This window comes from Rhamphochromis longiceps, linkage group LG10 (genome assembly GCF_057381845.1).
Source record: "Rhamphochromis longiceps isolate RC_006_pf linkage group LG10, R_longiceps_female_GT1.1, whole genome shotgun sequence".
NCBI classification, from domain to species: Eukaryota; Metazoa; Chordata; class Actinopteri; order Cichliformes; family Cichlidae; genus Rhamphochromis; species Rhamphochromis longiceps.
The window spans coordinates 16,635,570-16,648,501 of NC_140566.1; the positions used below are offsets into that span (position 1 = coordinate 16,635,570).

At 40.4% G+C, this 12,932-nt stretch overlaps 1 protein-coding gene across 5 annotated transcripts; it reads right to left on the minus strand.

Moving 5' to 3' along the window:
• On the minus strand, positions 1-12,761 carry LOC146660584 (dixin-like). Of its 5 annotated transcripts, none has more exons than XM_085420534.1 (21): positions 12,527-12,761; positions 11,675-11,801; positions 11,349-11,474; positions 10,881-11,112; positions 9,640-9,741; positions 7,164-7,258; positions 6,954-7,057; positions 6,472-6,558; positions 6,142-6,195; positions 5,946-5,996; positions 5,738-5,842; positions 5,562-5,615; positions 5,365-5,436; positions 4,059-4,130; positions 3,883-3,948; positions 3,441-3,590; positions 3,125-3,188; positions 2,946-3,042; positions 1,470-1,578; positions 1,253-1,332; positions 1-1,174 (listed from the first exon to the last, which is right to left on the minus strand). In XM_085420534.1, the coding sequence occupies exons 1-21, from the start codon at positions 12,587-12,589 to the stop codon at positions 1,165-1,167; spliced, it is 1,920 nt and encodes a 639-aa protein (XP_085276660.1). In that variant the 5' UTR covers positions 12,590-12,761; the 3' UTR covers positions 1-1,164. The 5 variants fall into 5 exon arrangements, with proteins under 5 accessions (XP_085276660.1, XP_085276658.1, XP_085276661.1 ...); XM_085420532.1 differs by having other exon boundaries at positions 3,441-3,587; positions 11,675-11,804; positions 12,527-12,760; XM_085420535.1 differs by having other exon boundaries at positions 7,164-7,252; positions 11,675-11,804; positions 12,527-12,759.
• Between the last annotated feature and the right edge of the window lie 171 nt (positions 12,762-12,932).

The window sequence follows — 12,932 nt, forward strand, 5'->3', positions numbered from 1 at the left end:
AAAAACAGTCTCAGGTTTTATTTCAAAAATACCTAACGTACAATAAAAGCTGTTAACAGACAGTATTCACTTAAAAAATAACTTTTAGCAAACAGCTCAGGTGTTCAATAATCCTCTCACCAGTATATTTCTACATTCTACAGTACAGCCAGTCGTGGTATTCAAGCAGGAGTTAATAAACAGACGTCTGCATGGATTCTGCTGGATTCTGTAGGAGTTTATTCCAAATGGCAAGACAGGGGCAGGGAGAAACAATGACATGTGTGACAACCAGTTTAACTTCCCAAACACACATCTGTGTGTGCGCACACACATACACCCGCACACAGTAAAAAGAAAGATGGCTAAATGTTACAGAACAAGGATCCTGTGAACGTTCTGATGTAAAATTCACATCCAGAGCATATTTCGACCAGAGGAGGGACATCCTCGGTTCATAATCTCTTTAAACAAACAGCAGGCATAAAATGAATATATTTAAAGGCATAGTGAAGACACAAATTTACACAAAATGCGTTTTTACTATCAGAAGTTCAATCTGAGCATGCTTACAAGGCACGCCGATTGGCTACAAAGCCACATTCAACTCTCCTCTTGATTTAGTTCACAAATGAGTCCTTTTGACTGCCATGCCATCATACGTAACTAACACGAAACACAGAAATACAGCCGTGTCTTGTCTCTCTATATTTTGTCGACCACAGTTTAGACAAATCAGAGCGCAAAACATGTACAACACCCCCCCCCCCCCATTTCTTTATCTGAAGGTAACAGCTTATAGTAATGAAAACTGTAACGTACCCGAGGACATAACAGAAAACATAAATTTGTAACATGTAATCTGGTGGTGTCTCTTTGAAGGCAACACTGATGAACAAGTAATAAAAACTAAACAGTGACTACAGTAAATGTTCTGTAGTTGTGGTGAAACAACAACGCTACTGTGGTTTTCGACGGGTCCTTTAAAATGTTATTTCTGAGTCCATAAATAGCTTCACCGTATAAGGCACTGACTTTTACACTATTATGGACATCAGTTACAATGAACCCAAACCTGGTGCTCCTACAGTATTTTGATAGAAGGTCCAGTCCACTTGTGCCTTTGCTGCCTTAATGTGCCACTGGGATCACAGTAAAAAGTGTCGAAAGCCTCTCAGTTTGAACCTACAGCGGCCTGAGACAGAAAACATAATTAGCTCCCCAACACTGAGATTTAGGGGAACAAACAGAGACAGATGGATCATGCCGTTACCTTTCCTCACCACAATCCTCTTCTAACCAGGCCACTATTTTTCCTTCCCAACCTGGAACAATTGCTTCATCCAGGAATACCTGCAGGCAAGAGTAAAGACTAATTAGTTTTTAGTACAAGAAATTCTAGGATTATTTAGCATATTAGGTAATAATAACAACAAACCCTCAGCAGTGTGCACCAGATTTGATTTTACACTTGTGCTGCTTTTTCTCACCTCTTCTTTCACAGTGCCAAACTCTGGGTCCAGGGCTTTAAAGTGATACCTGTAGTTTCCCTCTCGATCAACAGCTGCCTTAACGTCCTTGAGAGTCACCTCACCCAGCCTGGACAACACAAGCAAAGAAACTGTGTCACGCTAATTATAATTTTCGAATTTCTTGGCCTGACCTGACACAGTTTACTACACTGAAGCATATGGGAATTGGAAAGGGCAGGTGATTGGATACGTTGTCTCTCACAGGCTGATTTCACAAAATCAGATAAGCCAATCTAAGAGTACGCTGAATAGAAATACTAAGTCTCGGGCATAGACTGTATACAGAAGATGGAAGCAGCCACATTTTGTTAAGCATTTTGAGAATAGGGCTGTTCGATATAACGATATATATCAGGTGATGATATAAAAACGTCTATCATTTCATTTTACGCTATCGTTTGTTTCGTGGTGTCGCAAAATAAACTGTTTACGGCAATATTTTTTCATCGTTTTGATGGTCACTGTAGTGGCTATATTAATTTCTTACAGTTCTCTCTTTCTCTTAGATTTTATATAACCACACTACGGACGGACAAGCGCCTGTTTTTATGCATTGTGGTTAGCAACAACGACGGTAACAACATCGCATGTCCGCTTGTTTATGTTCCACATAAACCTTTCACAATAAAGCTCAAGATCCTGTTGAGACTTTTCAAAATAAACTGAATCACGTGAAAGAGCAGATTATTTACGGATGAGAATTAAAAAAGAGCCGCCAGGTGCTAAAAAAATAAACCTTAGACTCAAATGTTAGAACAGGCTTTTCCCCGCAGCACGCCGTGTAATAACAACAGCGGCCTTTACAACTTATGTCTAAAAATGTATCGTTTCATGCATGTGTTAAAACACTCAACTCCAGCTACATGACGCGCAGCTGGAAACACTTCCCGCAAGACGAGCTGCCCGAGATTCACAGAATTTACAGAAAATGTTACATTTTTGTGATTTATATCGTTATCGGTACGATAGATGTCTTATATCGGGATATGAGATTTTGGTCATAGCGCACAACCCTATTTGAGAAGCATTTTGTTCGTTGTCAATATGATGTGGCACGTAAAAGGTGGGTCTGACAAGGATACGGAGGCCAACAGAGTCCATAATTTCCAAAATGATCATGTTATATTCAATAAGGTGTGAAACTAATGATTTGAAGTCATAAACTCATTGGGAAAGGGTTTCCTGAGGTCATAGGTCAAAGGACGGGTCTGTGTTCTCAGACTTCTACACAATCAAACTTCTTTTCTAACCATGCCTCCTGTTGGCCATTAGAAAGATTGCAGGTTTATGACACTATAGAGACCCAAAATAACCATCTTTTAAATACAGTCTAAGGTGTGAAGCACTTCAGTCAGTGTAGCTAGCAGTACAGTTAGTATATTCTTTCAATTGTTGCTGTGTAACATTATCACACTCGTCTATAAACACACAAACCTCTTCGGTATAGTGATCATTGAAGGCGTTGGGGATTTTCCAGTAAAATAAAGGATTTTTGTGGAGGAAGATGAACCACTGTGGGACTGACAATTGTCTATAACAAAACAACAAGAACACAATCAGTAAAATGATTACAGTGTATGGCTGTGAAGCTAGGACACACTAAAGGCTCTTACTTGTGGAAGACGACGAGTCCAAATCTCCGTGTTGGGCTTTGCATCTCGGAGATTTCCCCCTTCCCTGGATAAAATTACCAAAACAAAAAACAAAAACCCTCTTTGAATCTTCAATAAAAATTCAGGGTAAAAATCTGATTTTAAAGTGATCATCAGCTGATAGTTTAACAAGTCAGCAGCTACTTTTAGTTACAGCAGACTCGCCAATCGACTCGTGACACCACACAGTTTGAGCTTTTAACCCACAAGGCACAGGTACTAACTAAACTCATAAGACTAATTTATCAGGTGTTCTGTGAATGCATGGTATTTGTACCCTCTGCGTGTGCAGAACATGCAGCCTGTCAATGAGTGATACAATGCCCTGCTCCAGGGTGTCCAGTGTATGATGCTGCGGGTCGTGGTCTCTGAAGTTGTTCCTCAAACTCCGAAGTGCATCTCTGAGCAGCTGAACTTCTTCTGCCTGCTGACAGAGCACAAACAAACAAACTGAGCTAAACTCCCTCGTGCTTGTTTACACTGCTATTTCTGCATATATTCGACGTTTGTTATATCACAGAAACTCTATTTTGAAGCATAGTGCCTTCTGGGTAATCATTTGATCAGCAGTGATCAATGCTCAAACAATCTTATCACATTATCTCAGCATTTCAAAGAACTTGCTGGTCTAAAATTTAGAATACGGGTTTATGACATTTCAAGTGTAAAGCAATCAGCCAAAATACTGAGAAGTCTTATTGACAAAAAATAATATTTACGCCAGACACAGAAGGAGCAGGATTTCCAGGGTAAGAACAGCCATTATTTTCTGCACTGGTGGGAATCTGAAAAGAAAGAGGAATAATCAGCTGTTTATTGCAACTCTGAACTTATGTTTGAGGCAGACAGAACATAAAATCATCCTGCTTAAAGGACCGATGTAGAAAAATACTACCTCTTGTGGATCTCTGCTCATCAGCTCCTGCAGCATGCTGTTTTTATGCTCCAACTCTCTTTGTAGTTCATTCTGCCAAATCACGAATTAATGTAATCAATATGATGTAGTGCTTGCAGGCAATCATTGACAGAGCCCTGAATAAACTGTGATAGCCACAAAGACTTCTTTAAACTAAGAATGTGTAAGCATTTTATGACCCCAGGAAGCCAGAACTTCTGTTTCCAACTTGCATAGATCAGCTCAATATTCAACAAGCATGACCACAATGCCTAAGAGCACCCTCTTGGCTAACCTCAAGCCTGTTGACACTGGGTTTAACAACTAATCTCCAGGAGAATCAGTTTCATATCCTAGATATGCGACAGTCTGATAAACTGAGAGAAACTTTTCTGCAAACACCATCTTTAATTTCATTCAACATGATCGTTTGCTTCAATATATTAAAAATCAAGTAGTATCATCTTGATGAATCTTACAGATTAAATTGTGATGTTTGATGTTATAAGAATACAAATGATATGAAGAGTACAAATATGTATGTACTGTTTAAACCTCAAGCAGGTCAGTCCAAGGAAGTCACACACCACTGCCAACTCATTTGAAGGACAAACATTTGTGATTGGCCACCTTTGCATGCATCTCCAAAACATATAAAAATGTAACCAAAAATCTTCATAGAGATCGCCAGGCCTGGCAATCTCTATGAAGATACAGACACATCTGATTTCCTCACCACGGCTCAGCACCTGGCTCAGAAACACACCAGCAGCAGGCAGCCCTCTTGTCTGATAACTCCAAACTCACCACTCACCATTTAACTGCTGCTTTTCTTTGTCTCAAAGGTGTGCCATATACGCACCGCTGATACAGTGAAACTGCAAATGTTTCTTTAAATCAGTTATGGTTCCTTTGATTGCTCATCCATTACTCGGATAACTGCAGCAATTCTAGAGCTATACATGCAAACAAGCGCTGACTCTCCAAGGAATATCTAAAGGTCGTTGGTTCTCTGACTGCTCCGGTCTGCATGCCTTGGTATACTTGGTCTGAAACCCAAGATTCGTTCATCATTGTGAATGCTAGACAGAAAGTCTTGTTATCTTATTTTAAGTTAAAGAAACTTCAGGAGGAAATTGAAGTTACTTATAAGGATGAGTTCATAGATCTACTTAAGAGGACTTCCTATCTAAAGCTATGTTTCAGGCAGTGGTTTAATTGACATGTGGTTAAAAAGACTGATTAATACTTCTCCATTAATCAAGACATCTTGTCAACAGGCAGAGAGAGAGAGAGAGCTTCACACCTGCATGTCCTGGCTTTCTTCGAGCTTGTGTTTGAGTTGCTGTAGAAGTCTGTCCTTCTGAGCGACCTCCTTCTGCTCACGCCCAACCAACCAAAGAGGAAATATGTGGCTCTACATTTAGTCAAACCTTATTGCACAAATGTGTTGTCATGATAAATGCTAAAGTGAGACTCAAATAATAAACTAGAGTAGCTCACCTTGCATTCAGCCCACAGCCTGTTGCATTCCTCCAGCTTCCACTGTAGCTCTGCCTGCAACACATTTCCACGGATGAGGGACTGTGCATTACACATCTATAATGCAAAGTGCCCAACTTTCTTGTAAACAGGACTCTGACTTTATGCTATAAAAATGGAATCGTATTGTATTGTACATTTTTGCTGTCGAGTTCATCCTTCGTCATGCTGGCTCTGAGCAGCTCTTGCTTCATCTGCAGTATCAGCGCCTCCTGAGTGCACAGTCTCTGCTGCTGGGCGTCCTGCACAACAACAACCCAACAGAAAGTCGGCACTTTTTCAATACAACTAGAATCATTTTCAACTAAGCACTAAGATCATTAACTGGGTCTAGATTTGTCCCACCTTGACTCCCTGCAGGCTCCTCACTTCCTGCTTACAGCACAACAGTTCCCTCTGAAGCAGCAAACACATCGTTAATAATGTTAATAATTAATCGCAGTGTGTTTCGCCACAAATCCATTCTAGGTGTCATGTTTCCCAACAAAAACAAGAGGAGAAAACAGTGACATAAAAAAAACCTTGTAAAAAGTAACTGTACCTTCAGCTCTTGAGCTTCCTCCATACTCTGATCTAAACGACTGCGAATGACTACCTGGAAAAAAGGAGAAAGAGGGAATGTGTGTGAGAACTGCAATGGAGTGAGAAAACAGTGAAATTGATACCCGTGTCACCCTCTGAGACATGCGCGCACACAAAAACCACAGCTATGAAACAGTAACGTGATCTGTAGTGAACACAAAGGGTTGAAGACGAAAATGACACAGGAATGACAGAGAAAGAGAGACAGCAAGACAGAGAGCAGACAGCAGGGATGAAATAAAGGCAACAAATGTGAGAGGAAAAACTAAGAAAAAGAAACCATTATTACCAGCTGCTGTTCAGACGTGTTCCCTTGTTCCAAAGTCAAAGACGCATCCTGCTCGTCCTCGGGCAGCGAACCACGCAGCAGCAGAGCCTACAAAGGCACACACATGTGACAGCAGTTTGCACGGTGTTACATTAGCTGGCAGGTTGCCTTATGAGGCAGTGCAGCTGTGTGCACGGTGTATGTTAAGAACTAAAATAAAAGCTACTAAGAATTGCATTACAATCCTGCATCAAGTAAAAGTCAGTAGGTAAACAACATAAACAGGACCTTGCATGTTTATGTTGTTTAGGCTAGTGTGTTCTGGCCCAGTGCAGGGAACTGAACCATGACCCCCACACAGTTCTTTTAACAAGAAATCTCAAAAATCACCTGAAGCCTTCTTTTACTATATGTACGAAAACATGAGCAAAATACAAGCAGTGTTTCACAATATGCGAAGAAGCACATCAGTGATCAAACATGGAGGTTTATGATGAACACACCTGTAATGCAGACACCATTTTTCGTGTCTCCTGCACCTCTTTCTCCAAAGTATCATTGAGAGAGTCCCCCCATGCCATCTCCACTGCAACTTGAGATGACTCGGCTACACGCGCACACGTGTACAAACAAATAACACAGTGTCACTGTGATGTCAGTGGGAAATTTGGAGAAATTTAGAAATGAACCTGAAGTGACGAGTTGTGTCTCACCACTGCTTTGCTGTTGCTCCTGGTCTTGCTCCTGCCTGTCTGAGTGGCTGCTCGGTGGAGCTCTTGGTGATGACAGCGGACTAACAGAGCTGAGGCTCATAAAGGACAAAACACTTATTAATCATCTTGCACTACAGAAGCATGTAGATTTGTGCACCTACATAAAGATTTTAAATACTTTTCATTCGTTTAACTCTCTGTCAGCTCTATTTTGCACACCTACAGAGAAGCTACACTTTTCTGTAGGATAGCAGAGACCAACAGCCTCCTCTCCAGAAAATAAATAAATAAATATATATATATATATATATATATATAAAATATTACTTTACACCATGTATGACACTCCATTTAATGCTGACTCACATATCTTTGTTTCAGGTTCTTACTGCATGTCCTTCATAACACATATTTGCATTTTTAGCAGCATGAGAAAAAAAACACAACAACCACGAGACAAAAGTGACAGTTATCATGCACAAAGCACTGTAAACATGTCGTAAGCAAAGCATGTAAACTGCTACCAGGGTGTCTCTTTTATAAATCCTTGCAGATAAATGTCTTGTCTCACATCCTGGAGGAAAAGGAGCCTGAAGGGGTCAAAATCCACTTGAACTAACCAAACTTTCAGTTATGCTACAACACACATAACGTCACACAAACCTCAGGAATCACCACAAACCCACACAGCATCAGTGTCTTGCCTTACCATTTTATCTGTGCACCCCCCATAGCGAGCTATGGCCGCTTCAGCTGGTACTTAACAACTCCAAGTAGTTGACTTTGTCTGCAAGAGTCTAGCATCTACAGCTAAGACAAACTAATGGCAATTTGTGAATCTCCTCATGCTGAAACATCCGCTCCCCAGCCTCTAGCTAGCTAAGGGTAACCATGGCAATCAGCGCAGCAGCTTAGTATCTCTCAAATGAGCAACATATGGGAAGGATGGCAGCATCGGGTTTTATTTATATCTCTGATGAATCAGTGTCTCTCTGAGAAGACAAACCCCCACTGGACTACAAATAATCAATTAATTCAACCCTCACTCTAAAAATAACTGTAACTAAAAATATGATCACATAACTTCAAAATGGACATGTGATTTGAGAAGACAAAGGTTGATTTTTTTTCCCCTGTCATCTGCCTGTGGTTTGCTCAGATGTACTAAAACACTCTCTCTTTCTTTCTCTCTCTCTCACACACACACACACACACACACACACACACACACACACACACACACACACACACACACACACACACACACACACACACACACACACACACACACACACACACACACACAGAACAAAACTTGCAGCGCTAAGACCAAAGTCATATGCTCTGTCAGGCAGTTTCTGCAAAGTAAAACACACACACCACAAAAATGTGGTTTTCTGTTTTTAAACTGCTGAAAAATAAGTTTTAAAAATGACAGATATCAAATTTACATAAACAGTGCTGCATGTAACACTAACATTCAGATACTTTTACAGATAAAAGTGGCAAATTTAGGAGAGAAAACTTGGAAAAGTAGTGTTTTAAGTCAAGCCTGTAGTGCATGGCTACCTAACTATATAGCTAATAGTTTGTTGTCGGCCTTTTATTAGAAAGATTTGCTGATCTTCAAATGTTACTTTCAAGTTACTGATCCCTTGAAAATACACACACCCAGCCTCAGAGGCTCACAAGCTAGTCTACTCCTAGTGATGATCCCAAGTCTGAATGAAAGAGCATTCAGCGTAAAATCAAACTGTGGATCCATCACTGTAACAACCCTAAATAAGTTAGCAGCTAAAAGGCCCTCTCTAATGTAAAAATACTTTTAAAAAACAACATTTAATTACATCACTCTGTCAAATAAAACTAATAGACAGAAGCGGGGTCTCTGATAAAGGTCAGGGGCATTGTTGACACAAACAATTTAGGCCTAGTCTGGATGTACATGTCTCATAATATTAAAAACAGGGAGTGCCTGTGTAAACATCTCTGAGTGGGCTTTCATTGAAGTTTGATGTTTATAGTATTAAAGCTTCTAGATATCAGCTATAATACTATAATGTTATATATGCACAGATAGGTGGACTGAGTATTTCTGAGTATATTGTTAAAGGAAAAAATTGTGGAAAGAAAGAAGGAATCTCATGTGATCTCTGGGGTTTGAGCTGAACCTCTCCAAAGTACTCGTAGTATAATTCTAACATTTTATTGTAAGAGGCTTCATCCTGATAATATAACAAAGTATATGTCTACAAATAAAATTAATTAGAAATAAAGCTCTGTTACCTTGTATAGTGGAGGTTAATAAACCTCTTGATGACTTTCAGCCAGCAAAGCCAATACTCTTTATATGCATCGAGTTATGTAAACATGGCAATATGACAGCTTTCTAGTAATATAATTTCAGTCTGCTAAATTTATTTTTGCCCTGCATGACTATAACAGCAATGGCAAACACAGGCTTGTGCAAAATTACCTGCTATGCTGAGGGTTATCCTGTTCATCTGGGGCTCCTCTTTCATACTGTTCAACCAGTGCACGGACACACACACTCTTCTCCCCATCCAATCCACAGCCACTGAAAGACAACCGAATAGCTTTTCAACTTGCACACAGAGACATTCTTTATTTTATAGCGTTTGTGAGGATGGAAACGTGACGATCGGTGTTTCTCCACCAGAGGACAGCAAAGACCACAGAGCTATTGCTCTGTCACTCCACATCTGACCATCTCTGGTGCCATTTAAAGCTAAGAATCAGCCCTTTTAGGGCTTATGATACAACTGTACTCTGCCATAGAGAGCACAGGTTCAGCTGAAATGTGACTAAAAGGAAGCTTTAATTATTTGCTTCCTCCACAGATAAAGAATAGGAGCTGAAATACCAGATTCTTAGTTACTTAATTAGAATATGAATAATTTCTTGCAGTTCTGACAAACTAAGACAAGAAAAATGCACAAATAAATCAACAGACTTCATAAACAGGCAAACAATAATAACATACCTGACTGTATGCTACAGCCCTGTTTATACCAATGAGCTTTTTGAGCTTCAAGACATAAGAAGTCTTGTGCAAATAAAAAAAAATATGATCGGCAGCTTTACTTTTATCAAATACACATCAATGATTAAGCCATATGTGCTGAAAAACAACTCTTTCAAAATATGCATTTGCTAGTTTCCACAAAGACACACAATTGATTTCTAATGCACTCAAATCTAAAAAAAATACGTAGAGCTGCTAAATAGTTTGACGATAAATATCTTTAATTATTTCTGGAACACAGCTTTCAGGCACTGCACATCTGGCGGTGCATTAATTATTTAACAACTCAATCATACAACTGTATGATCATTAAAAAAACTGGCTTTGTGGGGTTAAAATTTACTAGTTAAGCATGTGACACTTCCATGGTGTTGGTTTTATAAAAGTGAGTGAAAGTCCTCTGCAGATGTTGAGGTGTTTTCTACAATGCCGGCTAACTTTAGTCTGTTAGATCTGTAGGCCCATTTGATTGACTTGTATGAAAAGAGTAACCACTTTCAGGTGCAAATTAAAATAAGTGGACAGAGGAATTTTACAACAAAAACTTTACATTTGTCCGAACTACATCAAAGCAAATGACAGGAAAGCAGCCTCTGCATGATTCTAAACAGTAATCTATGGGGATAAGAGTTTACACCCATGATTATATTTACAACATGTGGCCAGCATACCTGTGGAGGCGTGCGGTATGTGTGGGCAGTGAGGCATCGTGTCGAGCTGATGCCAGAGTAGCAGCGGCACCCTGAGCTAGAGCAACAGTAGACAGAGGGTTGTGACTGGCATGGCCTCTCGTCAACCTCCTCCCGCTCCCAGAAGCATTCCTGTGATTGGCTGTTGGTTTGAAATGGGCCGCCAATGCCAGAATTACCCTCATTACGGATTTCAGATTACCATCGACAATGTCTGCAAAAACAAAAGAAGCACATGTTAAGAGTTTCCCTACACTTTTAGACACTGTTTACACTTATAGACAAATACGTATATTTGATACAAGTGTTTTATGGACTTTAAGTTCTAATTTTAATAACACTTCCTGGCTACAACTGTGAATAATGAGCCACAGAAAGTTTAGGAACATATACTCTTGAAATAAAGAAAAGAAAAAAAGAGCGGAAATACATAGTTTTCTGTAAGTTTACCTCTTGCGGATATGTGAGGCATGCGTATGTGCCTGGAGGAAATGAAGCGCAAGACTTCCTCCACATTCTTCCTGCTCTCCTCTTTGTTTTGTGGAGCAGCATACACTCCCTCCAGCACCTCCCCAGCTCCCAAAGAGAATACGAAACATCATTAACGGCCATGTAAAGAACAAGTGTTAAAAAAGACGAACAGGTGTTGAGCACAGACTGTGTTCAACCCTAAATTAAACAACATCTTATTGATGGTTTATTTTGTTTTTTCCCTCTATTATTTTTTCATCATGTCATCCATTTGTTTGTGTGTCAGTGTGCAGAATTGTATTTACCAACTATCTCGATTAGCTGTGTGAGCACAACCCCATCCTGCAGATCATGCCTGAGGTCTGCGATGAGCTTCAAGCCTGGTTTCCTCTTCAGCTGAGAGTTCACCCAGGAAACATATGCTGCCAGCTGCTGCTGCAATCCATCAATCAGATGCACAAATCCGACAAACCACAAACACACACATTAGACTGGCTGCCAAAGAAGCCTGCGACAACGGCATAACACACGGGTGCCTTTGTTTACGCCACTGGGTCAAGGGGAGAGGGGGCAGGGTCCGCCTATTGTCCCAATGGATTTTACTTTTACTCCGTGAAGTCAGTCATGTACCTTCACGTTCAGAGTAGAGGTGCAGAGTTCACCATACTCCCCCATTGTACTTCACACGGTTCACTCGTACACTCCGTGGGTTTACCACATCCTTACCGGTATCGGTCAGTCACGTGACACCCCGTTGTCCGGGATACGCCACAAAGAACCTACCCATCTCCACAAACCAGAAACGCTCATTTCACGCTAATTGTGATGTTTAATTGCGATGTTTGGTAGCAGTCGAGTCTCACTTCCTGTCAACCGTTTCGTTAAACGTTATTGTAGCCATCCAAGTCAGGCATAAAACTACATCTTACGTCAGTTATTTGTCCAATTATTTCATTTACAACCGTCATATGAAATTAGCAAAAACGGCGTCAACATTACCTGAGCTGCACAAACTACAATAAAGGATGCTTTTTTATTTTTATCTAAGGTTAACTTCAGTGTCCTACCGGCTGACGTTTAAGAAATTTAATCGCTTTACAATTTACAACAAACACAACGTAATAAACATTAGCAGTAGTAACGCCGAGTAAAGTTACCTCGTTGAAGCCTCCGTGAAGAACCTCATCCATCAAACTTCCTCTCGAGAGTGAGGCGATCATCTTCTCACTCGAAAACCCATTTAAGCCAGCCAGCTAGCTGGCTAGCTTCGCTGACTGTCACACGGCTGGTCTAAACATGGGGCAGAGCCCCGTTACTAACTACTGCTGCCCTTCTGCAAACGTCAACAAACCCAGACAATTGGGGGATCTGAGGAAACGACTACCGTTACTCGGGCATGCAGACCGGTGTGAAGTAAGATTAGACACTCGAAACATCCGGTTGAACGTTTCACAATAAAAATGCACATGACTTCCGGAAGTCGTGAAGCGTTCAGATCAAGTACTAATGAACACATTTTAATGACCTCTAAGTCACTGTCATTTTTACTTTCCTCGCTATGAT

Excerpts from the sequence above, each read along its gene's own strand:
- LOC146660584 (XM_085420531.1), bottom strand. The coding sequence starts at position 12,589 with ATGATCGCCTCACTCTCGAGAGGAAGTTTGATGGATGAGGTTCTTCAC. Across the intron at positions 11,113-11,348 it reads GCCTCACATATCCGCAAGAG|ACATTGTCGATGGTAATCTG; the intron begins GTAAACTTACAG and ends TTGTTTTTGCAG. Across the intron at positions 1,333-1,469 it reads TTGGCACTGTGAAAGAAGAG|GTATTCCTGGATGAAGCAAT; the intron begins GTGAGAAAAAGC and ends TCTTGCCTGCAG.